The sequence below is a fragment of the Callithrix jacchus genome, chromosome 21 (assembly GCF_049354715.1).
Source record: "Callithrix jacchus isolate 240 chromosome 21, calJac240_pri, whole genome shotgun sequence".
Lineage (NCBI taxonomy): Eukaryota > Metazoa > Chordata > Mammalia > Primates > Cebidae > Callithrix > Callithrix jacchus.
In genome coordinates this window covers 22779894-22803302 of record NC_133522.1, presented here as the reverse complement: position 1 = coordinate 22803302, position 23409 = coordinate 22779894, and the positions used below count along the sequence as shown (strand labels likewise).

The 23409-nt window shown below is 34.9% G+C and overlaps 1 protein-coding gene across 12 annotated transcripts in view; it reads right to left on the bottom strand.

Moving 5' to 3' along the window:
* The window catches only part of USP25 (ubiquitin specific peptidase 25), a 142669-nt gene that overhangs the window by 95516 nt on the left and 23744 nt on the right, over nucleotides 1–23409 (bottom strand). For 5 of the 12 annotated variants that reach the window (XM_078358621.1, XM_002761313.6, XM_002761314.7 and 2 more), the window contains exons 2-4: nucleotides 17398–17475; nucleotides 14214–14358; nucleotides 1996–2119 (exon numbers count right to left, since the gene is read on the bottom strand). Coding sequence is in view for 5 of the 12 variants with exons in the window: in XM_002761313.6 (XP_002761359.1) it covers nucleotides 1996–2119; nucleotides 14214–14358; nucleotides 17398–17475 (347 nt within the window). In the remaining 7 variants the exon portion in view is untranslated. Of the gene's footprint in view, nucleotides 1–1995; nucleotides 2120–10215; nucleotides 10301–14213; nucleotides 14359–17397; nucleotides 17476–23409 lie in introns of those variants that run through there. The other 7 variants (XM_078358619.1, XM_078358622.1, XM_078358620.1 and 4 more) reach the window with 5 other exon arrangements.

The following is a 23409-nucleotide window of genomic DNA, read 5'->3' as shown; positions in this document are numbered from 1 at the left end:
GCATCATTTTCTCTTTTGAATTTAGAGTTCTATACCTTAATAAACCCATAAGAGCAAATCTATCTCTGATAATGTTTAGCTAGAACTCTCCACATCCTCTTTTTCTAATACAACATGATTTACATATGTGTTTATTCAATGCATATTTCATTGTCGGTTACTGAATTTACACATAATTAAAATGACTCTTTTACTTCTACTAGACAGTATAATTTTATGGCATGTTATACTATGCCAAATCTCTATGTCATCTACAATAATATTTACTACTTTTAAATTATATTAAAAGGTAAAAGACCCAGAATGAAAAAAAAGCATTATCTGAAGATATTTTCTTTTGCCAATTTGGATAAAAACAACTATCCAAAACAATATATAACATATATACATTGAGCTGAATATCAAATTAGGAACAGCCTTCATCCCTTTTTATTTTACTTTTATTATATAATTAGTACATGCTGTTTTAATTAGAAAACAATCAAACTGTTGATACTAACTGGGTATATAAGCTCAGACATTTTATGAGCATATGACTATATGCTCATATAAAAAACATAATTTTAAAAATAATATTTGTATCAAGTATACATTCTTTTTATAACCCTTTTCACATAAATCATATGCCCCTTACATATGAAATCCAACTTACATGTCTTGTATTTAAAATATTTCTCAAAGTTTAAGTACTGTCAAGTTTTATAATTATTCAAGATAATTATGCATTGCAACACGTTTTAAAAAGAAAAAGAAAAAGCCCAATTCATAGAATTTCTCAAATACTTCAGAAAATAAGCCTATGCTTTTGGCTTGTTTTGGTTTTGGTTTTCATTTAAAATTCCTGACAATAAATATTAGCACAACTAACGAGAGGGACAACAGATTTTAATTAAGTCTTTACATAATATAATGTCTTACAAAGTAGTTTCCAAAGTAACATTGAGAGACAATAACAGTATCACTAAGAAAAAAAATCATGTGCCTTTGCTAAACAGCATTTTGAGACATTTCCTATCATACAGAAATCTCTGATTATTTAAAGAAAAAAATATCCTATTAATATTGTGCCAAGAGAAATACCTGAGAAATCTGGTACATTCTGCTACCAAAGAACTATGTTACAGGGAAAAAAATTAGTCATAAGATACATCTAAGTTGTGTACCTTTAGAAAAAGCATTTGACCTCTTACAAGCTAAATTTCTTCTTTAGTAACAGAGTTACCACTGCCTTCAAATAGTTGTTTAGAGGATTCCACTTTGTTATAATGTAACGGCTTTTTAAAATCGATATTTTTTAGAGCTATTATAAAAATCAAATCTGTTTATTTAGTCCTTAAATGAATCAAACTGTTTCAAACTAAAACATTTTGATTCTTAAATAAAAAACTGCATTTTAGCACACATCCTGGATCCCTGCCCATTTCTTTGAAAAATATATATAAACATATGACCATACTAGAGATCAGATGTCTGCAAAGCACAGCCAAGGGGACAAATCCAACTGGCTGCCTGTCTTTGTAAATCAAGATTTATTAGGACACAGCCAAGCTCGTTATATTATGTATCAGCTATGGCTGCTTTTGCATTACAACACCAGAGCTGAATAGCTATAACAGAAACCCTATAGGCAACAAAACCAAAAATATTTACTATTAGCACTTTACAAAAAAAGGATGCTGACCCTTGCTATAAATTGTTGTAAATTGGACAGCATATCCTAAAGAGATTAGGAGAAGAAAACAAATGAAAGAAATATTAAAATATGCACCTAAATGTAATACGTCATAACACCATCCCAAAATCTTTAAAAAATCTAAACCCAATTGCAATCAAAACTAAATATGAAGCTTTTGCTTACATAAAATTTAAAAATACACAAGGATACTACTAGTTTAGAGTAACAAAGTATATCTTATTACCTCTTAAAATTAATTCAAGCCAATTCTATTTTTAAAAGTACTTATTATATCTGCTTTATACAAATTATGTTTTTACCTGCTAATGGCTTGTTCCTCATCAGTTATTCCAGTCTCCCTGAATGCCCTGTTTGATTCGGCCAAACTCAAGGCAATTGCTCTCTGAAGATCATCTTTATCATCTCCAGTGAGATCAATCACATCTGAAAAGCAAAACTATCTTTCTCAAAATTAAAAGTAAAACAAAATGAAAGGTAATGCTTATATGGAGATTGTATACCCAATAAACTCTTTAAACCAGTCAGTATAAACTGATTTTATGTTTCTAAAAGGCTATCTAAAAATAAATGGAAACACATTTTTAACTGGTTATACTCAGTAACTCAATGTTCTTTTCGATAAAATATACCTAAAGCAGTAAGCAGAAATATATTTCACTGCAAAACAATCTGTGTATTTACTATGAGGTCTCTTATTAAAAGCTAATAAGCAGAAAGACTGCTGAGAACAGTTTAACAATGAAAGTTGCAATCAACACAAACATTTACATTTCTGCTTCTGAGGTTAACCCAATCACATACACATTACATTGTCTGTACTACTACTGTCTAGACATTATCAAATTATAATAATTAACAATGAGCCCTCAAAAATCAATGTTTCAGAAACTGACCACAGATGTATACATTTTTTAAATTCTGGAAGAATGTGCCAAACTATTCACAGTGGTTATCCCTGAGGAAAGGAGTTACAGGAGGAGGAAGTATAAGGATCTTTCACTTTCTATTTAAACACTCTATTCATCTGAATTATTTAATAAGCATGCAATCCTTTTAATTTAAAACAAGATTCTCATTTCACAAAAATGAAGATACAAGTGAATGAAATTAGCCATCTCCTTAAAAAAGATAATAGCCTTGATGCTTTGAGTATTAATTTTTCCCCAAAGAATAAAGGTTACAACTAATACTGCCTTCAAAAAGACTTTTAATCCAATTTCCGAAAATACATTGGTAAATTTCCTTAACCCAGAAGATGCCAATTATAAATATTCCCATTATCATTTAAACAATGATAGAAGCCACAGTATATTGTTAAGTAGGGAAGTGGTAACAGGTTATAAAACAATATGATCAGAAATAGAAACTATCTGTTATTATCTTTGCATGGTTGGGATTATGCTTATTTGTATTTCGGACATGTTTTGCCTTCATTTTACTTATGTGTAATTTAAATTTTCTTTATTTTCTAGAGACAAGGTTTCATTCTGTCACCCAGGCTGGAGGGCAGTGTCATGATCATAGCTCACTGCAATCTCAAACTCCTAAGCTCCAGTGATCCTCCCGCCCTAACCTCCAGAGTAGCTAGGACTACAGGCATGCACCACTTGGCTGATTTTCTTTTTAATCTTTTATAAATAGGAGGTTTTGCTTGTTGCCCAGGCTGGTGTATTTTAGACATGCTAAAAATATTTTATTTTGTAATCATACAATTTTAGAAGAGGAAAAAAAAAAAAAACAGGATAGAGGATGGAAGATAAGGTGTCTTTATTTTACCATCTGGCTAAACAGTTTTATATAGATGCCAGAAAATCATATTATATATTTAATGAAAAAAAGTAATGTATATTGATGGTTTCCAGAGTCTACTTCTATTTTTATCCACACATCCTCCAAACAGTAGCCTGTAAGGAGATTTAAAATATTAAAAAGAATAGCTAATCATGGAAGGAAGTGGTGCTGTTTATTAAAATGTCTTAGAGAATATAATAAAACCTCACAAAAATGTGTTAAGTAGGGCCCCCCAAAAAGTTCAAGCAAGTAAAATGTGAAAGATTTATACAGCACAGAAATTGAAATGGTCAATCACTTTACAGACAACAGCAGGCCAAAGTTTTTGTAAGTATGGCTACAAAATCCAAGTCCACCCAGACCACAGCTAAAGATGAGCGTAACCTGGAACCGGAGAGTTGAGCCTAAATACTGCTGAAGCAGCAGCAAGGACTAAAAAGGTATAAAATGCCTCATAAAAATGAAAGCTATCTGTTATTAAAATGGCCAAAACTTAGATAAGACAGGATAATGAAAAGCGGAAAATCACAGAGAAGCAGAAAAACAGGTTTTAGATATGTGACTGGCAGTCAGATTCCATTATCTCATTCTAAGTTTCCTTTCTTCAACTATAGTAACTAAACAGTTCTTTTAAGAAGGAAACAAAAAAAACTATCTTCTTTATTCCCTGGCAGTTAGGGTTTTGGATGAAATTTAGGCTACATCCATTAGGATGCACTAACATGAGATTTGGAAGGCTAGAAGGTGGGAGGCATTATTCTGCTGCCTTTGGCTGTTTTCTCTAATGTGCTTGAAAAGATTTAAGTTGTTCCACAGCAGTATTGCAGGCTCCAATTTCCAGCTTTAGGAATGTCAAGAGATGGAACAGAAGTGGCAACTAGACTTTGCATTCCAATCTCCAGGCAGAGCTCACTGGCAATTACCTAATCCTGGCTTCCTGTTTCTTGGGCTGCAGCTATGAAGTATGTTCTTGAACTCAGCAGTCCTAGAGGCAGCTTTCCTAATTGTGACAGAAGTAGCAGCTTCCTTGACCAGGCACTCCTGCAATGATGTGGGAGTCATTTCACAAGGCTGAGCTAGAGCTTTCCTCCAGTCCTTCCAGTGATTTTTCAAATAACCTAATCCCTTGTATTAAATTCCTTATTTGAAAACATCTAGAATGTTTACTGTACCATGACAAGTAAAACAAATGGGCTACAGCTGAAACTAATTTAAAAAATAGCAACCACTTACACTTAAAGCTTTTCCTAATTTATCAATTGTAATTCAAGCAACAAAAAGCAAAGGAACAAGATGGGATCCCCTCCTCCAACCTATTTTATAAATGAGATAACTGAAGTTCTGAGAAATGAAGCACATCTTAAGAAGAGAGAATGGTACATAGGCTTCAAAATTTAACTCTAACTCTTAAATCCAAAGTGGTCTTTCTGCCTTCCTAGCAGTTCTTCAAATATAGTCCATTGATCCTTGGGGTCCCCAGGGCCCCTCTGAAAAAAGAGAGGAAGGTCCTTAAATTGAAAATGTAATACTCAGATATTACTTGCCTTTTGTACCGTAGTCACATTTGCACCAATGATGCAAAACAATAGTATAAAACGGCTGCATCTTAGCACAAATGAAGGCAGCAGCACCAAGTTGTGTAATTCACTGTATTAGCCACAAATACGCACACTCACTGCTTTAAAGAGGCCAAGCCAGTTTCTTTTACGTTCTTGAAGAAAAGACTAAACCTAATTTTATTAAATCTCAAACCTTGATTTGTGTTTATTCTAACATAAGAAGTACTTCTGCCCTATATCCAGAATATGCTGTTGCTAAAGAAAATACACTAGTGCAAAATGAGTTACAAGTTATACCGATTTTTTCCATGGAATGCAATTTTTATTTAAAGGAACAAACTACAAACTAGAATTATTGACTTTGGAATTTAGCAGATGTTGTCTTAAAAAAATAAAATGAGCCTGTCGCTTTAAGAAAAACAAATATATTTGTTGACAATGATTAATATAGAACTTTCAAGCAAAAATCTAAACTTTGAAAAATTTGTTTCCTATCACTGTGAGCTTGATATCTTCTCAATACTTAAAGGCTTGTCTATGAGTGGTGATAGTAACAAATGCAACTTTTTCTTATGGTAGCTATTCTTCAAGCATTTAAAGAGAAGTTACCTACAAATTACCAATGCAGTGTTACAAAATCATGCATGACTAAAAGATCCAATCAACAAGCAGGAAACATTAATGGATTTTAATGCAACATAATATAAAAAGGTCATTGATACCACCATAGAATAATGATGTGATTTTGAATTCCACATTGCAACTAATTTTTAAGAAATTACCATTTGTCAAGTTTGGGTATAGCATTAAAAGGAATATCCATTATTGGCCAGGTGCGTTGCGTTAGCCGATGCCTGTAATCCCAGCACTTTGGGAGGCCAAGGCAGGAGGATCACAAGGTCGGAGTTCAAGATTGACCAGCCTGGCCAACATGGTGAAACCCCTTCTCCACTAAAAATACAAAAAATTAGCCAGGTGTGATGGCATGCACCTGTAGTCCCAGCTACTAAGGAGGCTGAGGCAGAAGAATTGCTTAAACCCAGGAGGTGGAGGTTGCAGTGAGCTGAGATCATGTCACTGCACTCCAGCCTGGGTGGCAGAGACTCTGTCTCCAAAAAAAAAACAAAGCGTACCCATTATAATCTGATTGATCAGTTAAAATACTCCTCCTTCTTCTATATTATCTGTGTTAAGCCAGATTTTCTTCACAAACTTCAACCAAAACAACTTAGTACAATAGAATGCAAACCTTCAGAGGCACATTGGAGATGCTAGCTCTCCTCTAACATGACGGACATTCAAGACTTGCAACAATGTAAAGCAATGTACTCTTCTCACCATTTTGTTTCAGAAAATGTATTTTTCATAAAAAGTTATTTTGTAAACATAACAGATTGATATTTTAATATAAATAGCCTAAGTTTTTCTCAGTTTTAATTTCTAATATAGATTACTTTATTTCCAAAAAACTCTGAGTTCCTCAATAATTTTTATGAGTATAAAGGGGTACTGAGAGCAAAACTAACTGTAATCACCATCTACTTTGTGTTCTTAGACATAAATGTTTTTCATGAAACAAATCATATTTGAAAATAGTTTTGTTTTTTACAATGTGATTTTAAAATTTTTGAAGAAATGGCAAAAGAAAAAGATCAGGAGACTGTATGTGTACAATGAGTATTTCTTCCCTCATTCTCTAAGAGAAAAAAAAAATCAGAAGACCTGATTACATGATTTCTGCGTGGCAATAATCATTGTGGCAAAGCTAGAGCAGCAGTAGTCACAGCTCTCTTTAGATAGAATATTCACTCTCCATTTTGCCCCCACCCGCACCTTGGCCAGCCAAACACATTCATATTACCTTCCTTGCCCTTGAATCCTTACATCTTGTACCTTACATGGGTGTAACAGGATAAAGCTGCTTGTGGCAGAATGGCCACACTAAATGGCTCAAGCTACTCCAGCCTCCCCTAGCATCTCCAATAGCTGAGGGGTTCGAATATAGGCACAACTGTACCCTAGCTGGGGATTAAAGCCACCAGTCCCTGGTATAGAGGAATAGTAATCTTTAATGCTGGAAAAGTTGGTTGAGACCAGAGACTAACAGTCTTTAACTGAAAAGCTTGGACTTTTTCCTTTAAGCAGTGGAGGAGGTTTATTAATTATTTTAATTTCATTGTAAATGTAACAGTTTTCTCCATGATCTTCCTATTACTCCATAAAGTTACTTCTTTTCACAGGGTATTTTAGAATATGACAATCCTGAAAAATAGCTCAATCCTGAAAGATGCTTCACATAGTCTTCACATGCAATCCTGAAAGACACCTCACATATCAAATTCATATGATTTTTAAGACCAAATATTAAAAAAGTAAAATGTTATTTCAACAGAGTAGTTAAACCCAATGTCTTCTTTTTCTGGACTTAGTGGAATAATGGTTTGTTTAAAACATGCAATGAATTATCAATTTTGTAATAAAAACTAGTGCTCAGATATTCTCATATGCTTACAAGAAACAGAATAAGCTTGGCTGTAAACAACTTCTAACTGGTAAAAGTCAGTTATAAAAAGTTAGCCTTTGTAAAACTTTCAACTCAATGACAGAGCATTATTAATATTCTCTTATCTGTGTCAAGGCAAGACCTTGTTAAAACACTAAAAACATTCTTTTTTTAACTAACCCTTCCCCTAGCATTAGCATGAACACAATTCAGTAGCACACAAAAAGGAAGAGTTAGCTGGGTCCCACGGTATAAAATCACATATCACAAATGCATCTAAGCAGTAATCTACATTTTTAAGAGAGTCCAAATTAAAACACTTTTCCTGTAAAGTCAGAAATACATACCAAAACATAACACTCATCCTACTAAATCTTTCACTTTCAATAAAATACCATTTGAGTAAAACCAAACATTTATCTGCTAACTCCAAAATACATGGTACTCATCAACTTATCAATGAATTAAGACTTCAAACATAATATATGCGTTGTTCATAACTCATAATTCACTTTCCCATGAAAATATATTAAATGGGAACATGAATTATGTAAGTGAATCTTTCTTGAACCTGAGGCTTTCAAGTTGGCCCATTATCCAGTTAAACTATAATATATGTAAAGATTTTGAATTCAGAAGAAAAATATCTACACAGGCTAAACCTAGAGGAAATACTTTTTTAAAAAAATCCAAATTTATATTTACTGTCAGCAAAGATTTCTAAAAGAGTGACATAAGCAGAAAAAACTGTTTGATAGTGAGGAGTGTGAGAAGAAAAACTGAAATAAGAATATGCAGCAGGAACAGAGCAACTGAAGGGAAAAATCTGCATACAAAAACTGACAGATCTGCAAACCAAATGGTTGTCTTGGAAGACTGGTAGAAGAGCTATTAAAAGAAAAAAAAAAGACAAAACCCTGGACCACCAGAAGAATAGAAATACCCTTAAGAAAGAAAGGCAAATATGAACATCAGGATGTGCAGCATGAGATCAGAAACGAGAATATGCCATTTTTACCCTCACTCACCTTCAACAAGGCTGTGTCCTCACTACTCATCTCGAGGGCCAAGACACTGCTGCATCAGGCCCTGGCCTGGATGCACAGCTTTCAGAGAGCCACAGAGTTCATGCTCACACTTCGCTCAGGTATCTGTACAAATGTGAGCTCTTCCACACTACCTAAAATCACATATTATCCTATGCCAAGCCGACAAGCACACCACCATCATCTTTTTTGTCTGTGCCCAGACAAAAAAGACACTTTTTTATCTGTTCGTCATGAACTACTTATTACTATCTGACACTGTTGATTGTATACTGTCTGTCTTCCCTCTATGTAAACAGACTCTGCACGATTGAGAATACTTGACACATATTATACAATCAATACATATTTGTTAAAGAAATAAAGATTAATACGTAGGCTACTGAATACGGATAAAAATTAGTGAGTCATCTTCCTAATTAGAGGATGAGAACATTTTCTCTATCTATTCAAAATTTTCTCTAGTAAGTGAAAGAGTAAACAGCATAGTAAGGAATCAGGTCGAAAGAACTGTTAAAAGCCAGAAGACATAAACAATGTAAATTGTTTCCCACTCCACTACCCTATTCTCCCTTGCTCTCAGCTGCCTTCAGATGTTCCTATTTTTCCAATTTTCTCACTGTTAAATTCAGATTCTTTAATAGAGTGTTGTGAATTAAAACTTTCTCTTATGGAAATAAACCATTATTTGCACTGATAACATGGTAGCCACCAAAACTATGCATTTCAAGTTCAACTAAGAAACTAAATTTCAATATTATTTCACTTTAATTGCCACATGTGACTAGTGGCAACTGTATCAAACAGCTGAGCTTTAAATGGTCTATTCCTGCTTTTAATAATAGCTGCTAAAATCATGGCAGCATTGGCAAGTAAGGAAAATGAAAATGAGTAGTAAGGGACCCATTCCAGAGTTTCATCATTAATTCTACTACTTTTTCCATTTTGATTGTGAAAAAAAGGAAAATTAATATCCCATATTAGTCAACAAAAGTGCAAAGATCCATAGCTATCATTCTAACCCAAAACTAAAGAAAATTCAAGTTATATGAATCATTCTATAGTTCACATCTAATGAAATGCATCTAATCAATCTGAAGCACCTAACTGCACCTATCAGTTGGAACTAACTTTTACACCATTTAGCATCTCATTTTTTAAGCTTCATCTTGACTTTCTGTGAGTTGTCAAAACAGTTTTACATATCAGAAATTCCTAGGGCAAAAGAGATTCCAGTTTTATTGCTTTAATTTTTTTCTAAACAAAGTTACTTGGGCCATGGGAAAAGTATCAATGTTCAACTAATAAAATTCTAAACTGTTTAGCGTAAGTGAATTATTGTAAGTATAAAAGCACATTCAGAATTGGATCTATTTATCACAGTTTAAACCACTATTATATGGCCAAACAAGATGCACAACTAGAATTCTAGAACAGAACCTCAAAATTTTTTTCCTTTCTATGCAATCTTTCCAAATAATTCAAGGTGTTTTAGAAAAATGAAACATGGATTATAAATTTTTGAAGTCTTACCACCTAACACTCATTCCAAATCTTACACCAGTTTCTCTAAAACTTAAGTCAATACGTGGTATTACTTTCTGTGTTAAAATTACCTACCCAAATCCCTCTTATCTTTGGATCCATATTTTGATTGCCCAATTGTAGCACATCTTGTTCTGGGAAGCATATGCTGTTTTTTTTCCTGTTTTAAAAAAGTTCAAAAGAATTTAATGGTCTTGAAATAAAGAGTATTTCTACTAGGTTTCAAATTGGGCAAAAGCCCTGTGTGGTCATGTCTATGAGAGTTTGCCATGACACAAAAACTTGGCAGAATCTCTCTTCTGCCTATTAATCAGACCTATAATGCTCAATACCTGGCATTGTGTCCTAGTCTCATTTTCATTTGTGTTTTTGACAACAAAACTCCAAAACAATTTTATTCTCAATTTAAGCCAGGGACAAGAGGCACTCATTTGATAAACTATAATATTCTATCTAGACAGGAAATTCAAGTAATAAAAAGTTAACTAGAATTATTGCCTAATATAGTACAGATGATTTGGGCTTTTTCCCAGAATTCAATAGAATTATAGTATGGAATGTAATGAAGTAAAACAAAGACATCAGGCATGTGACTTCTAAACTCTTTATTATGCAGAGCACAAGTTTTCCTTGATATGTCTCCTTTTTCTCTTAAAAATGAAAGGTAAAAATACACCCCAAAGGCATATAATTGTTCTACTAACTATTGAAAATACATTTACTTCTTCAATATTAAAGGAAGGCTCACAAATGTGTTTTTCAAATCAAGTGACATACTTTACTTTAGCTTCTGATATACCAGGCATGCATATGCCCCAAAGATAACTTCCATGTGATATTAGTTTAAAAACTAAATTTTTCTAGTCAGAAAAAAAAAAAGTTTCATTCCGTCTAAAAGAAACAGTCCATTGTAAACAGTGATATTCTAGCTAGTACCAACAAAGGGGTATAAAGTATTTGGTATTAGAGATTTTATTTCAGAAGACAGATGTTTCGTCAGCACTGCAACCAACAGATGATACACTTAAAGTTAACATGACTTTGCTTATGCTTGAACCCTGGTTTTAAGAGATTTTATACCTAAAAAAGAAGAATGGAAATAACTGAAAATAAAAAACCCTGCCATATTTGAAAGGATTAAGTAAAACTGTGGTCAACTTTTTATTGTTTTTTGTTTGTTTGTTTGTTTGTTTGTTTGAGACAGAGTCTCGTTCTGTTGCCCAGGCTGGAGTGCAGTGGCATGATCGCGGCTCGCTGCAACCTCCACCTCCCTGGTTCAAGCAATTCCCCTGCCTCAGCCTCCCAAGTAGCTGAGATTACAGGTGCATGCCACCAAACCTGGCTAATTTTTTTTGTATTTTTAGTAGAGACAGGGTTTCACCATGTTGGCCAACCTAGTCTCAAACTCCTGACCCCCAAGCAATCTGCCTGCCTCGGCCTCCCAAAGTGCTGGGATTACAAGCATAAGCCAACATGCCTGGCCTGTGGTCAACTTTTAAGTAACAATGTATTTCATAAAAAGTGGACAAAATGCTCAAAAGCATTTTTATTTCTATAACAATCCCTTGAAAATGCTTACACTCTGATCTATTCTTCATTTCAACAGCACTTAGGTAGTTTCTTTTTTGTTTTTTTCTTCCCCCAATAGAGGCCTACATTTGAATATATATCCATTTATAATTATTTTCTCTTTCTGTCCCACATGTAAGTTTTACCACACCTTCCAAGAATTAAAAACACACAACTTCATTTCTTCTCAACAGTAACTGCACAGTCATTTTTAAAGAGTATTTTTTTAGTATCTGCTGAAATGCATGGCGTCTTCTCACTTTCTCAGTTTTAAACCATATAACACTGTATTACTGCACTACTGGCACAAATGTTTAATGGAAAAGTATAACTGTTATTCCATCATCTAATTTTTTTCCGGTTTGATACTATCATAGTACAATCACCACATTAAATTCCTACAACAGTTTGCTGTTAATAATCTCAAACCAACTTTATGGACACACTATCCCAATTAGCATCCTGGTTAGAAGGAAAGCACTTAATACATATATGTATTATATATTTTATGGATAAAGAAACCACAGCAGCAAGCAAGTTACTCAATATGACAATCAGTTGAGATGACATCAGAAACTTCATTTCTCGACCTTCTGTTTCAAGTGTAAAATAAAATTACTTCATGAATATTTGTCAAGAGATCCACAAACAAAAAAGTTTTAATTATCCAACAAGTGCGACACTGAAATTATCAGCAAATGACTTCTGAAATTAGGTTGCCTTCTCCCTAATGGAACCTATTCAATTTTTTTTTTTGTCCTCCATAACATTTTCACTATTTCCTATCTAAAATTTTAAACAGCCTTATGCAATATTTTCTCACTTTGCACAGCAAATGCCTTTTGTGTATGACACATATAATCTTAATTTTCCCCTTTTCTATAAATATATATCATGTCACCAAGTATACCACCTATATTAAGAGTTCACAACAACAATCTCTCTTTAGTCAATTTCCTGTTTGTATCACTTAAACCAGGAGCCTTTTAGCAAAAATTATCCTCTTCCTTTTTATCACCTATCTAGTTCCTTTTTCCCCTCAAGTCTTAGAACTTTGAAAGATCTGAAATATTATTCTTACTCATTTTTCTGATATTTATACCACTGATCTTTCAACTTTTGCAACCAACTTCTCAACTTCATTATCTTTCAAAGAGCTTTACTGCACATATTATCAAAAATAACTCAATGAACATTTTTTGAGCACCAGTAATGTTCAAGCAAATAATTCCAAAATAACAGAGTACTCATTAAGACAGAAGCATGTCCTGGATGCTAGAAAAGCACTTGGTCTTAGCTAGAGGCCAGGAAAAGGATTCTCCAGCAAGCAGCTCTTTAGCTAAATCTTTCAATACCAGAATATATTAGGCTAGGGAGGAAAAGGCCAGAGTGCATTCAAACAGAAGGAACAGCACAGGTAAAGACAGAGAAATTAAATAGCACTGAGTACATGAGAACTTCAAGCCATTCTGTATTATCATAGTATTGAATGACAGGAGAAAAACAGTGAAAAACGAGGCTAAAAATGTGGATGGGGGCCAGGTCAGTTTGCCTTGAACTTAGACGTTAAATGGGTCTGTCATACGTATGCAACAAAAATTATCCCATCACCTATTAACTGAGATAGGAATATTCTAGTTTCCTCTGATACCAGATCATCTGTGTATCTTGAAAACCAGAAATTAAAATATTTTATCAATAAGCATTAATAAACCTCCATGTAAATGAGCTCTTTTCGGGTTGCTTTCTAACTTTGAGAATGTCTATAAACAAAATAAATTCTCTCCAAATATGTTAATAATCAAACTTTGCAAATCCATAATGTATAAAAATAACTATTTTTTATGTAGCACAATTATTAATCTATGAGATATGATGGTAACTGAACATATTTTGAAAAACTGTGTGCTACACAAGTATAAAGTATTCATATTATGAAGAAAACTTGAAGTCCCACATACAGTCTTCCACATGTATCTATTTGTGTGTATCTTAAGAATGCTTTTCCCTAGTTTTCTTTTTCGGGATGAAAAGCAATTTTGTTACACATTAATAAACTTCTTCACCAAAGCTTTATTTGAAAGCAGGGGGAAAGGGAAGGAAAATTTTATTAAATGGTAAACCTCTCAGTAATTAGAAATAATATTTTAACTTCAAAAGTAATACTAAAACCTCTACCAACACTTAAAATTTACAAAATAACTGTCCCCATTAAAAATTCTAGTTGTTCCTTTTATGATTATATATCTGCAGCTATTCCATATTTCAAAACAATAAATACTATATGAAATGCTCTAAGAAAAAACTATATAACTTAGATAAAATCTTTTCCTTATAATCTGAAAAAGATAATATATGCTCCTTTCAACTATACTAAAAAGAACTAACGTTAATAGAGTTCTTTTTTGATATTTACCTTTGGTTAAGGAAACTTAATATATTATACCAAGGAAGATTTGTCAGTGTATTTCTATTAAAATAATAAGAAAGGAAAGAAAACTTACTTGTATCTGCTTGGCTTCCCACACTGATATATCTATCATTGCCAGGAAGGGCTGTTTGGTAGTAAGTTGTCTCCTCCTGCTGAGGGGTCTTAGCATTCTTCGCAGTAAGGAAAGCCACTGCTAATTCCAAGTTTCCATTACTATCCTTCAAATATCAAGAAAGGAATATCAAATGTTTTGAAATAATTTTATACATTCTCAAAAAATTTATACAATATTCTCCATAACTAATACTCTCATAATGACAAAACTGCTTTAGATTTGAAAATAATCTATATGTGATTCTAATTTTATAATGTAAATGCATCATAAAGTATACTATATCAACAGTAACACCCTTTTTACTAATTAAAACTGATACAATGTTAAAATCCATCTCTAATTTCTTAGTCTTTCATTACTTCCCTATCTACTTAATAAAAATCAATCACAAACTTGTACTCTTGAACAAAAAAACTAAAAAATGTCTTCTGGAACTTTCCATATGAAAGAGTGCAAAATGAGTATTTAAAATAATACTTCCATAAACAAGGACAATAAAAGATACTCCTTTTAATATGGGTGCTGGATACATTCTTAGGGGCAAACAAGCAAAAGTCAAGGACTCATAGGAAGAAAATGGCAAAATGTACTGAATGGCTTAATAATATGGAGAGACACACAGAACTCTAGACAGAAATACTCAATACTGTCAAGATGACAATCCTACCCAAATATATACATTTTACATAGTTCTCATCAAAAGCACACCTGAATAAAATGATTCTAAAGTTCATCTAGAAGATAGCAGACGCCAGAAAAAGAATTTTTCAAACAGCAAAATAAAGAGAGTCTTGCCCAGTTACATCTTTATATTCTCTGCAGGGTTGACAACCAAAGAATGCTCGCTAAGACAGTTACCTGAAACAACACGAAACCCAGATATTCATAATCAAGCTATCTTTGTAACAGAAAACCAGAACATAAAAGGTTCTGTAGGTTTCCTAAGAACTTAGACATGCACATGGGTGTAATAAGAAGCCAGTGGAGTGTTCTGGAAAGGAATGACATAGTATGAAATTTTAAAAGGTTCACTCTGACTATATATTAAGAATAGACTACAGGAGAGAAAGGGCAGAAGGGAGTCCAATATTATTGCTATCATATTAAATGTGGGATGTGACAGTAGGATCAGGATGATTCCAAAATTTAAGGACTGAGCAGCTGGCAGAATAAAGTCCCCAAAACCTACCCCAATTCCAATTCTAGCAGTCAGTGATGACAGAAGTAAGAGTACAGTTTCAAAAGCACCACTGCTTTCAAGTATGCTATCTGTCATGAGCATTAGGAGATTCCTAAGTGACTCATCCAAAATGGAAGATATGCTATTGTTAAATAAGTAAACCAATCATAAATCTCAATGACAGCTAACATTTATTAAGCACATACTATATGCCAAGAAATATGTTTCTCATATAATAATTAAAAAAAAAACTAACACAGCAGGAATTTACACAAATTTAAGTTCATTTACTTTTTAGAGCTAAAATACGTTTTCAAATTAAAAGTACTGAAATTAATCATGGATGGTGCCCAAAAGCAGACTTCTTGTCAGTTTGTTACTAAAATAGTCAACTCATGATGAAACATCTTAGAAATTTATAATGGGCAACAATTAAGGTTTAAATACACTCTTTTACCACAGCTACTGGTAACCGAAACAAACAGTTTGGAAAAATTAAAATTTAAAATTAAAAAGAAAAAAAAACCTATGCACACACAGCTTACATCACAGGAAATGCAGATAAGACTTAATTGGAGCTATGTATTTCCTAAGTTTAAAAAAAAAAAATGTGAATTCCCCAAATTTGTCCTGGCAAGGTGATAGGCTATGGCCTCACACTGAGTAACATATATGACAAAGGTAGTTTCTCAAAACAGACATGGAATTTAGTGATGATATTTATCAGAATAAAAAAAGACTAGCAATTATCTAAATGTCATAATCATAAAAATTGAGGTAGAACACTTCTGCAGCCTCTCCAAATCCTTAGAGTGGCTTCATACACCCTGCATAAAAGCTCTAACACTACTAGTTCATGATATTCCTGAGGGGGAAATAAGGTGAAGCAAAGCTTCTAGTAAAAGAGGCATAAATTAAGTCTGCCACCTTGGGATCAGGCTGACTCGGTTTCTATTCCAAGCTTTTCCACATACGGGCTGTGTGATCTTGGGCAAGTTACCTTAACTTCTCTGTTGCCTCATCTTTTCGAAAGGGGGATGAAACTAATACTTATTCATAGAGTTGTTATTAGGATGAGCTAGCCCACATAAAGTACTTAAAATACTGCCTGGTAGTACTAAAAGTTTAATCAGTACTAATTATTATTATAATAACTTTTATTACAATCACCTAATAGATTATTTCTAAAAAACAGATAAAAAACTTCTAGCTTGAAACCAAGTTCCAAAGGATTGGAGCTGTGTATATGACTGTAATGGCAAAAATGCTATATTGTGTTTAGCTTATAGTAGTAATATTCAAATAAGCTTAAAATACTGTACAGTTCAGTTTCTTAAATAGCTTTCATTCACTTCTTCATAATGAGTATACATGTGATATGACTCATTTGGATGCCCGTGTGAAAATGAAGGTACAACTAAGATATGACCAAAATGATGCATTTTAGTTGTTGCCTACGGTGAGGAGTTTAGTTGTTGCCTACGGTGAGGAGTTTGAAATTGAATGTTTTTAACTTAGGGTGTAATTAGCTGAATAGATGCAAATTTATATTTCTGCTTCTCAGGAGAAGAAAAAATGTAAACTTTAGGCCTTTTATTAATTTTCTATTTTCCCCTTTGCTTACACCTCTTCCTCTAATACACCCCACCTTGCACCCTCATTTAAACTCTAAAATCACAGCTCTTAAAAGTAAAACCATTCTGCACAAAAAGCATTTCATATATAGAAAGAAACTATCTGTCACTCTAAGGTATCATGGACATCAGACTGCTAAAAACTAACATGCTCAAAACTGCAATAAGTTAATTGAGGATTTTACTTTACAAAAGTCCATTCCCATATCTCTAAAACTACCACAAGGTTTAATAAAAGTAAAAAATAAAAAACTTCAACTATCAAATACAACACACACTAGAGATAAGCATAAACCACAAACTGTGTATCATAAAACAGAGGCCATACCTTCAAGGCTTGCTGTAGTATCTGGGTGTCATTAATCCCGGTAATTTCTCTCAGTTGATTCAAAAATGTCTGCTGGTGCTAGAGGGAGGAAAAAACCAAAATCATTATATTCTCAACTCTGAAAATATACAAGGGAAAGAAAACAAATGACCTCTGGTTTTCCAAACAAACCAACAGAATAAACTAGGATAAAAAAGGAAAATGAACTTAAGAAACACCAAGCAACTTCCTCCTTCTAGAAAGAACGAATCATGCTGTGGAGAACCCTTATGTTATTCTCAAGTTTCGAAAGGTAACGTCCGTACATTACTCCCCAATAAGTCTTACTGAATTAGCAGTTTCCGTCCTATTCTTCACCCCCTCATTTATGCCACCTAACAAGAAAAGCGGTCATATCTATGACGGTTAAGCACAAGGAGAGAAACACCTTTGAAAAAGACATGCTTTTGGTAGGACATAATTATACCATGGAGATCCTCAGATCTCCTTAAAAAAGAGGGTAATTTCACTGTCCAATCTGTCATAAAAGAGTATAAACTGAATAGATCTTTGCCCCCATTTGCTCCAGTTCTTTATATGCTATTGGCCTATAAAATTGATTACATATTACATTGCACTGGAGGGAAAAAGAGGTAGAGAGAATTTCACTATCAAACTCTCCCCTCATGGCCCCTAAATAAAAACCAACTTCCTCCCCACATCTCTGTATTTCTCAAATTTCCCAACACTATAAAACAGTACCATGAAATACATAAATCACAATGGATACTATAGGAAAAGCAAACCTAATCAATACAATAGATTAGGATCTACTGAAATTTTTTTTAAAAAGATGTTTTACATTTATCCCAATCATAATTCAGTCAGGAAACTTCAATGGATACTAAAACTACTGAATGAAAGTTGGATCAGGAACAGAATATTTACATCATTTTAAATTCTATTCCTATAAATTATAAATAGAGAAAGAATAACTTTATTGTGTTAACAGTAGCGAACCCATAAGAATTTGACCAAGAGACATAAGGCAGAGTGAGAGACCAAGACAAGCTTTTAGAGCAGAAGTGTAAGTGTATTAAAAAGCTTTACAGAAGGAATGAAATGAAGTAAAGTACACTTGGAAGAGGACCAAGTGGGCACCTTTAAAGATCAAGTGAACAGTTTGACCTTTGACTTGAGGTTTTATACCTCAAGTATAAACCCTGGCATGCTTCCAGGGTTTGCGTTTCTTCTCCCCTAATTCTTCCCATGGGGTGGGCTGTCCACAGGCACAGTGGCCTGCCAGTACTGGGGAGGGGCTGCATGCACAGTGTGTTTACTGAAATTGTGCACAGCTCATTTGAGGCGTTTCTCCCTTACCAGTTGGGTGTTCCTAGAGGAAGGGCATAGTCAGTTAAACTTCACCATTTTGCCTCTTACTGCATATATGCTTGAGCCCATTCACCCAAATCCTGGGATCTTATCAGGAAGCTGCTGATCATCAGTTTCAGTTGTTTTGTTTTGTTTTGTTTGGAGATGGATTCTCACTCTGTCACCCAGGCTGGAGTGAATGCAGTGCAGAGTCGCGATCTCCGCTCACTGAAACCTCCACCTCCCGGGGTCAAGCAATTCTCCTGTCTCAGCTTCCCAAGCAGTTGGAACTACAGGCGCCCACCACTACACCCAGCTAATATTCTTATTTTTAGTAGAGACAGGCTTTCACCATATCGGTCAGGCCGATCTCAATCTCCTGACCTTAGGTGATCCACCTGCCTCAGTCTCCCAAAGTGCTGGGATTATAGGCATGAGCCACCACACCTGGCCTCAGGTGTTTGTCTATTGGGAGACTGGCTGGCACCAGCTGTGACCAATTATTTTAGATAGACTGTTAATAACAGCCTGACCATCGCCTGATGATTGCCTGACATTCCTGGTGGGGAGGTCCTCTCCTGCCTTGCTCATGTCTGATTAGCTATCTACTGTATCAATAGTGCAAAACCTAAGAGTCACCACCTTAACCAAGAGATCCAAGTTATTATTACCAATAAAGGGATAAAATGGCAGCGCATGCCTCCTGATACTCTATAATCTATGATATAGCCCTGCCGAAAATGCACAACCTAAATCTAAGGAAGCATCACACAAACCCAAACTGAGGGATACTGTGAAAAATAATTACTCTATTATCTTCAAAAATGGCTATGCCTTGAAAAACAGGTGGAGTCTCCACATTAAAGGAGACTAATCGGGAGCTGACTGTAGCCCATTCCAAATGTTATGCAAAATATTGTTGGTACAACTGGACATTTATAATTTTGGACAGCTTGGTAATGACATTTTATTAATAGTAAATTCTGGAATTTGATAACTCCAGTACAGTACCTCCAGAGAGTATCTTTTTATTAGGAAATATATCCTGAAGAATTTAAGTGATAAAGGGGCATGATGCCTGCAACTTCCTATCAAATGCTTTGGGGAAAAAAGAAGTTACTAAGTTCTGTGTACTAAGTTTGCACTTTTAAATTTGAAATATCAAAATAAAAAGTTTTTAAATGTTCTGCATTCAGCTTTGTTGACATCAAATTGTAAATTGTGCATTTCAAAATATGCTTGACAATTTAAATACTGTAAAATATATATTTTTAGAAATCTAAAAAGTCTAAGAAGTCCTAAACAAATTATATGAAAGGTTTATGATAATGCAGCCCAAATATCTTTTACAGAAACCGTATGTATTAGATAGAAACTACATTCAGCTACATTGACAGATTCCCAACTAAACTGCAGCTCCAACACTCTGGAGTGTCTTTCTTTTCTCACTTAGAAGACACAATGGGCACTCCAGACCTAGTAAGGACACCCAGCATGAAGTCTTTATGTAGAACATTCATCAGAATATGTCTGTCACTCCATGGTCTCCACCTCCACTATCCTGTCCGTCCAAGTTCTAGGTAGGATAAAGGGAAGGGCAAAGGACAAAAGGTGTCTGCCAAATGAATGGGACTCCTTTAACAAGTCCCACTTGCAAACTTCCACTTATAAAAGCCTCACAAAGCACAAAACAGTTGCATGGCAAATCACATCTGCAAAGGAGACTGGGAAATGCATTTTTTGGATAGGCAAAGGCTGCCTGCGAAAATGAAATCAGGGTTATATCATCAAAAAGAAAAGAATGTTTGCTGGATAGGCATTGTCAGTGTCTGCCACACCATCAAAGAACTTTCACTTCCATAAAAATATTTTTACAGAGCTGGGATAACGAAGACTAACAATGCATAATAACGTACACAGAGACATATAAAATACCAGAAAGTATCAAAATTTTGAATAATATAACTGCCAAGTGTACAGACCTGCAATGAGAAAACTAAAATTATCTTTAAACCTATCAGTTTTTATACCAAAAACCAAAAATAAAATTTGAAGCCCCTTCCCTGTCCTGCACCAACCCCCTACCATCTGAATGAACTTCAAGGCACTTTAAAATTTAACCTGAAAGACTGGTTCAGGCCATGACTGTAAGTGGGGGTGAACATGCCTCATTATACCTCTCCAGCATTAACATAAACACAGACCTTAAGTCCAGTAAGAAACATTTTCAGTCTATTCTCTCTAAAGCCTGCTACTTGGAGGCTTCATTTCCATGATAAAAAATGTAGATCTCCACAACCCTTTATCTTAACCCAGACAGTCCCTTCTATTAATAACTCAGCCAGTTGCCAGTCAGAATATGTTTAAATCTACTTATGACCTGGAAGCCACCCTGCGACCTCACTTTAAGTTCTCCCACCCTTCCAGATTGAACCAATGCGAATCTTACAAATTGACTGCTATGTCTCCTTAAAATGTATAAAAGCAAGCTGTACCCCAACCACCTTGGGCAAATGTTGTCAGGACCTCCTGGGGCTGTGTCATGGTCACATACTTAACCCTGGCAAAATAAACTTTCGAAATTGATTGAGATTTGTCTTAGATACTTTTTGGTTTATACTATTTTCATTTAGAAAATTACCAATAACTAGCAATGGAATCATGACTAAGTTATGCAATACCCAATATTATGAATTAAAAGAATAAAAATTTTACAGAAATTATCTTGATTCAATTCGATGTCTTCATTTACTGTAAAATCCTTGATAATTTTTATAAGCCTGTAATCTCACTGCTACCAGCACTCCATACCTGATTTCACACATAAGTATTATTTTCCTCAACTGAAAATTATTCAATCATGGCTCAGAAAAAAATTACTGAGTACCCAAGGAAATTAGTCATTTGTACAAGTGCTGATGGGCATTAATTACAAAAATCAAAAAATGGCTGTGTCCCCAACAAAATCTCAGATTGAGTTGTAGCTCCCTTAATCCCCATGTGTCCTGGGAGGGACCTGGTAGTAGGTAAGTGAATCACGGGGGCGGGTTTTTCCCATGCTGTTCTTGTGAAAGCACATGATTATGAGATCTGGTGGTTTATAAAAGGCAGTTCCCCTGCACACACTGTCTTGCCTGCCACTGTGTAAAATGGGCCTTTGCTTCTCCATTCCCTTCTGCCATGACTGTGAGGCCTCTGCAACCATATGAAACTGCGAGTCCATTAAACTTCTTTTTCTTTATGAATTACCCAGTCTCAGTTACGTCTTTGTTAGCAGCATGATAGCAGACTAATACACTGGGTAATTTACAAAGGAAAGAGATTTAATGGACTCAGGGTTCCACATGGTGGGCAAGGCCTCACAATCATGGCAGAAAGTGAAGGAGGGGCAAAGGCACATCTTACATGGTGGCAGGCAAGAGAGCATCTTCAGGGGAACCACTCTATAAAATCATCACGTCTTGTGACACTTATTATCATGAGAACAGGATGGGGGAACCTGCCCCAATGATCCAATTATTTCCACCTGGTCCTTCCCATGACACACCGGGGATTATGGGAACTACAACTGAAGATGAGATTTGGATGGAGACACAAAGTATACCTATATCACTCATTCTCAGGTATGTTCTTATAGCAGAGAACAGACTAATACAAATATGTATTTTCTTCCACTAAGAAAGTAGTTCTCAAACTTTAATGTATAGAAGGATGGCTTCATGAGTTTGTTAATAATGAAGATGCCCAGGCCTCATCCCCAAAGACTGATTCCAGAGAGACCAATCTGGGTTAAGGTCTAAGGATTTGCATTTTAATAAGTACTTCAAATGATTCTGATGCAGATCAACTTAGAAGCAGAGTCTGAGTTAAACATACAACTATTTTCAGGTGAAAATATATAATCCATACAGAAGTTATCCTTACAAAATCATATTAAGCTAAAGCAGAATACAAAATAGTATATATACAAATTAATGAATACAAGGTAAATGTGAACACGGATATAAATCCCAGAAAAGATTACACTGCCTATACTAGACCCCCAATTCTCCCATCCCTATATCCATACTCTGTCACTTTTCACTTCCTCCCCTGGATACACGATGTATTTCCCTGTGGTATGGTATGGATGATGGGCTTTGACCAATGGCATGTTAGCAGCCAGCATGCAAGCAGACACGAAACATAGTTGCATGGCTGGGCTTGCCCTGTTGAACTTCTGCAACCTACTTAAGAAGAACATGAAGCCGGGCACGGTGGCTCAAGCCTGTAATCCCAGCACTTTGGGAGGCCGAGGCAGGTGGATCATGAGGTCAAGAGATCGAGACCATCCTGGTCAACATGGTGAAACCCCGTCTCTACTAAAAATACAAAAAATTAGCTGGGCATGATGGTGAGTGCCTGTAATCCTAGCTACTCAGGAGGCTAAGGCAGGAGAATTGCCTGAACCCAGGAGGCGGAGGTTGCGGTGAGCCAAGATGGCGCCATTGCACTCCAGCCTGGGTAACAAGAGCGAAACTCCATCTCAAAAAAAAAAAAAGAAGAAGAAGAAGAACATGACTTGGTAGACCACTTGCCTAAAAAGAACGAGGCACATGTGAAGAAAGCCACCCCAGCCAACCAACAAATCTGTAAGTGTGAGTGACAATATTTTGGTATGCC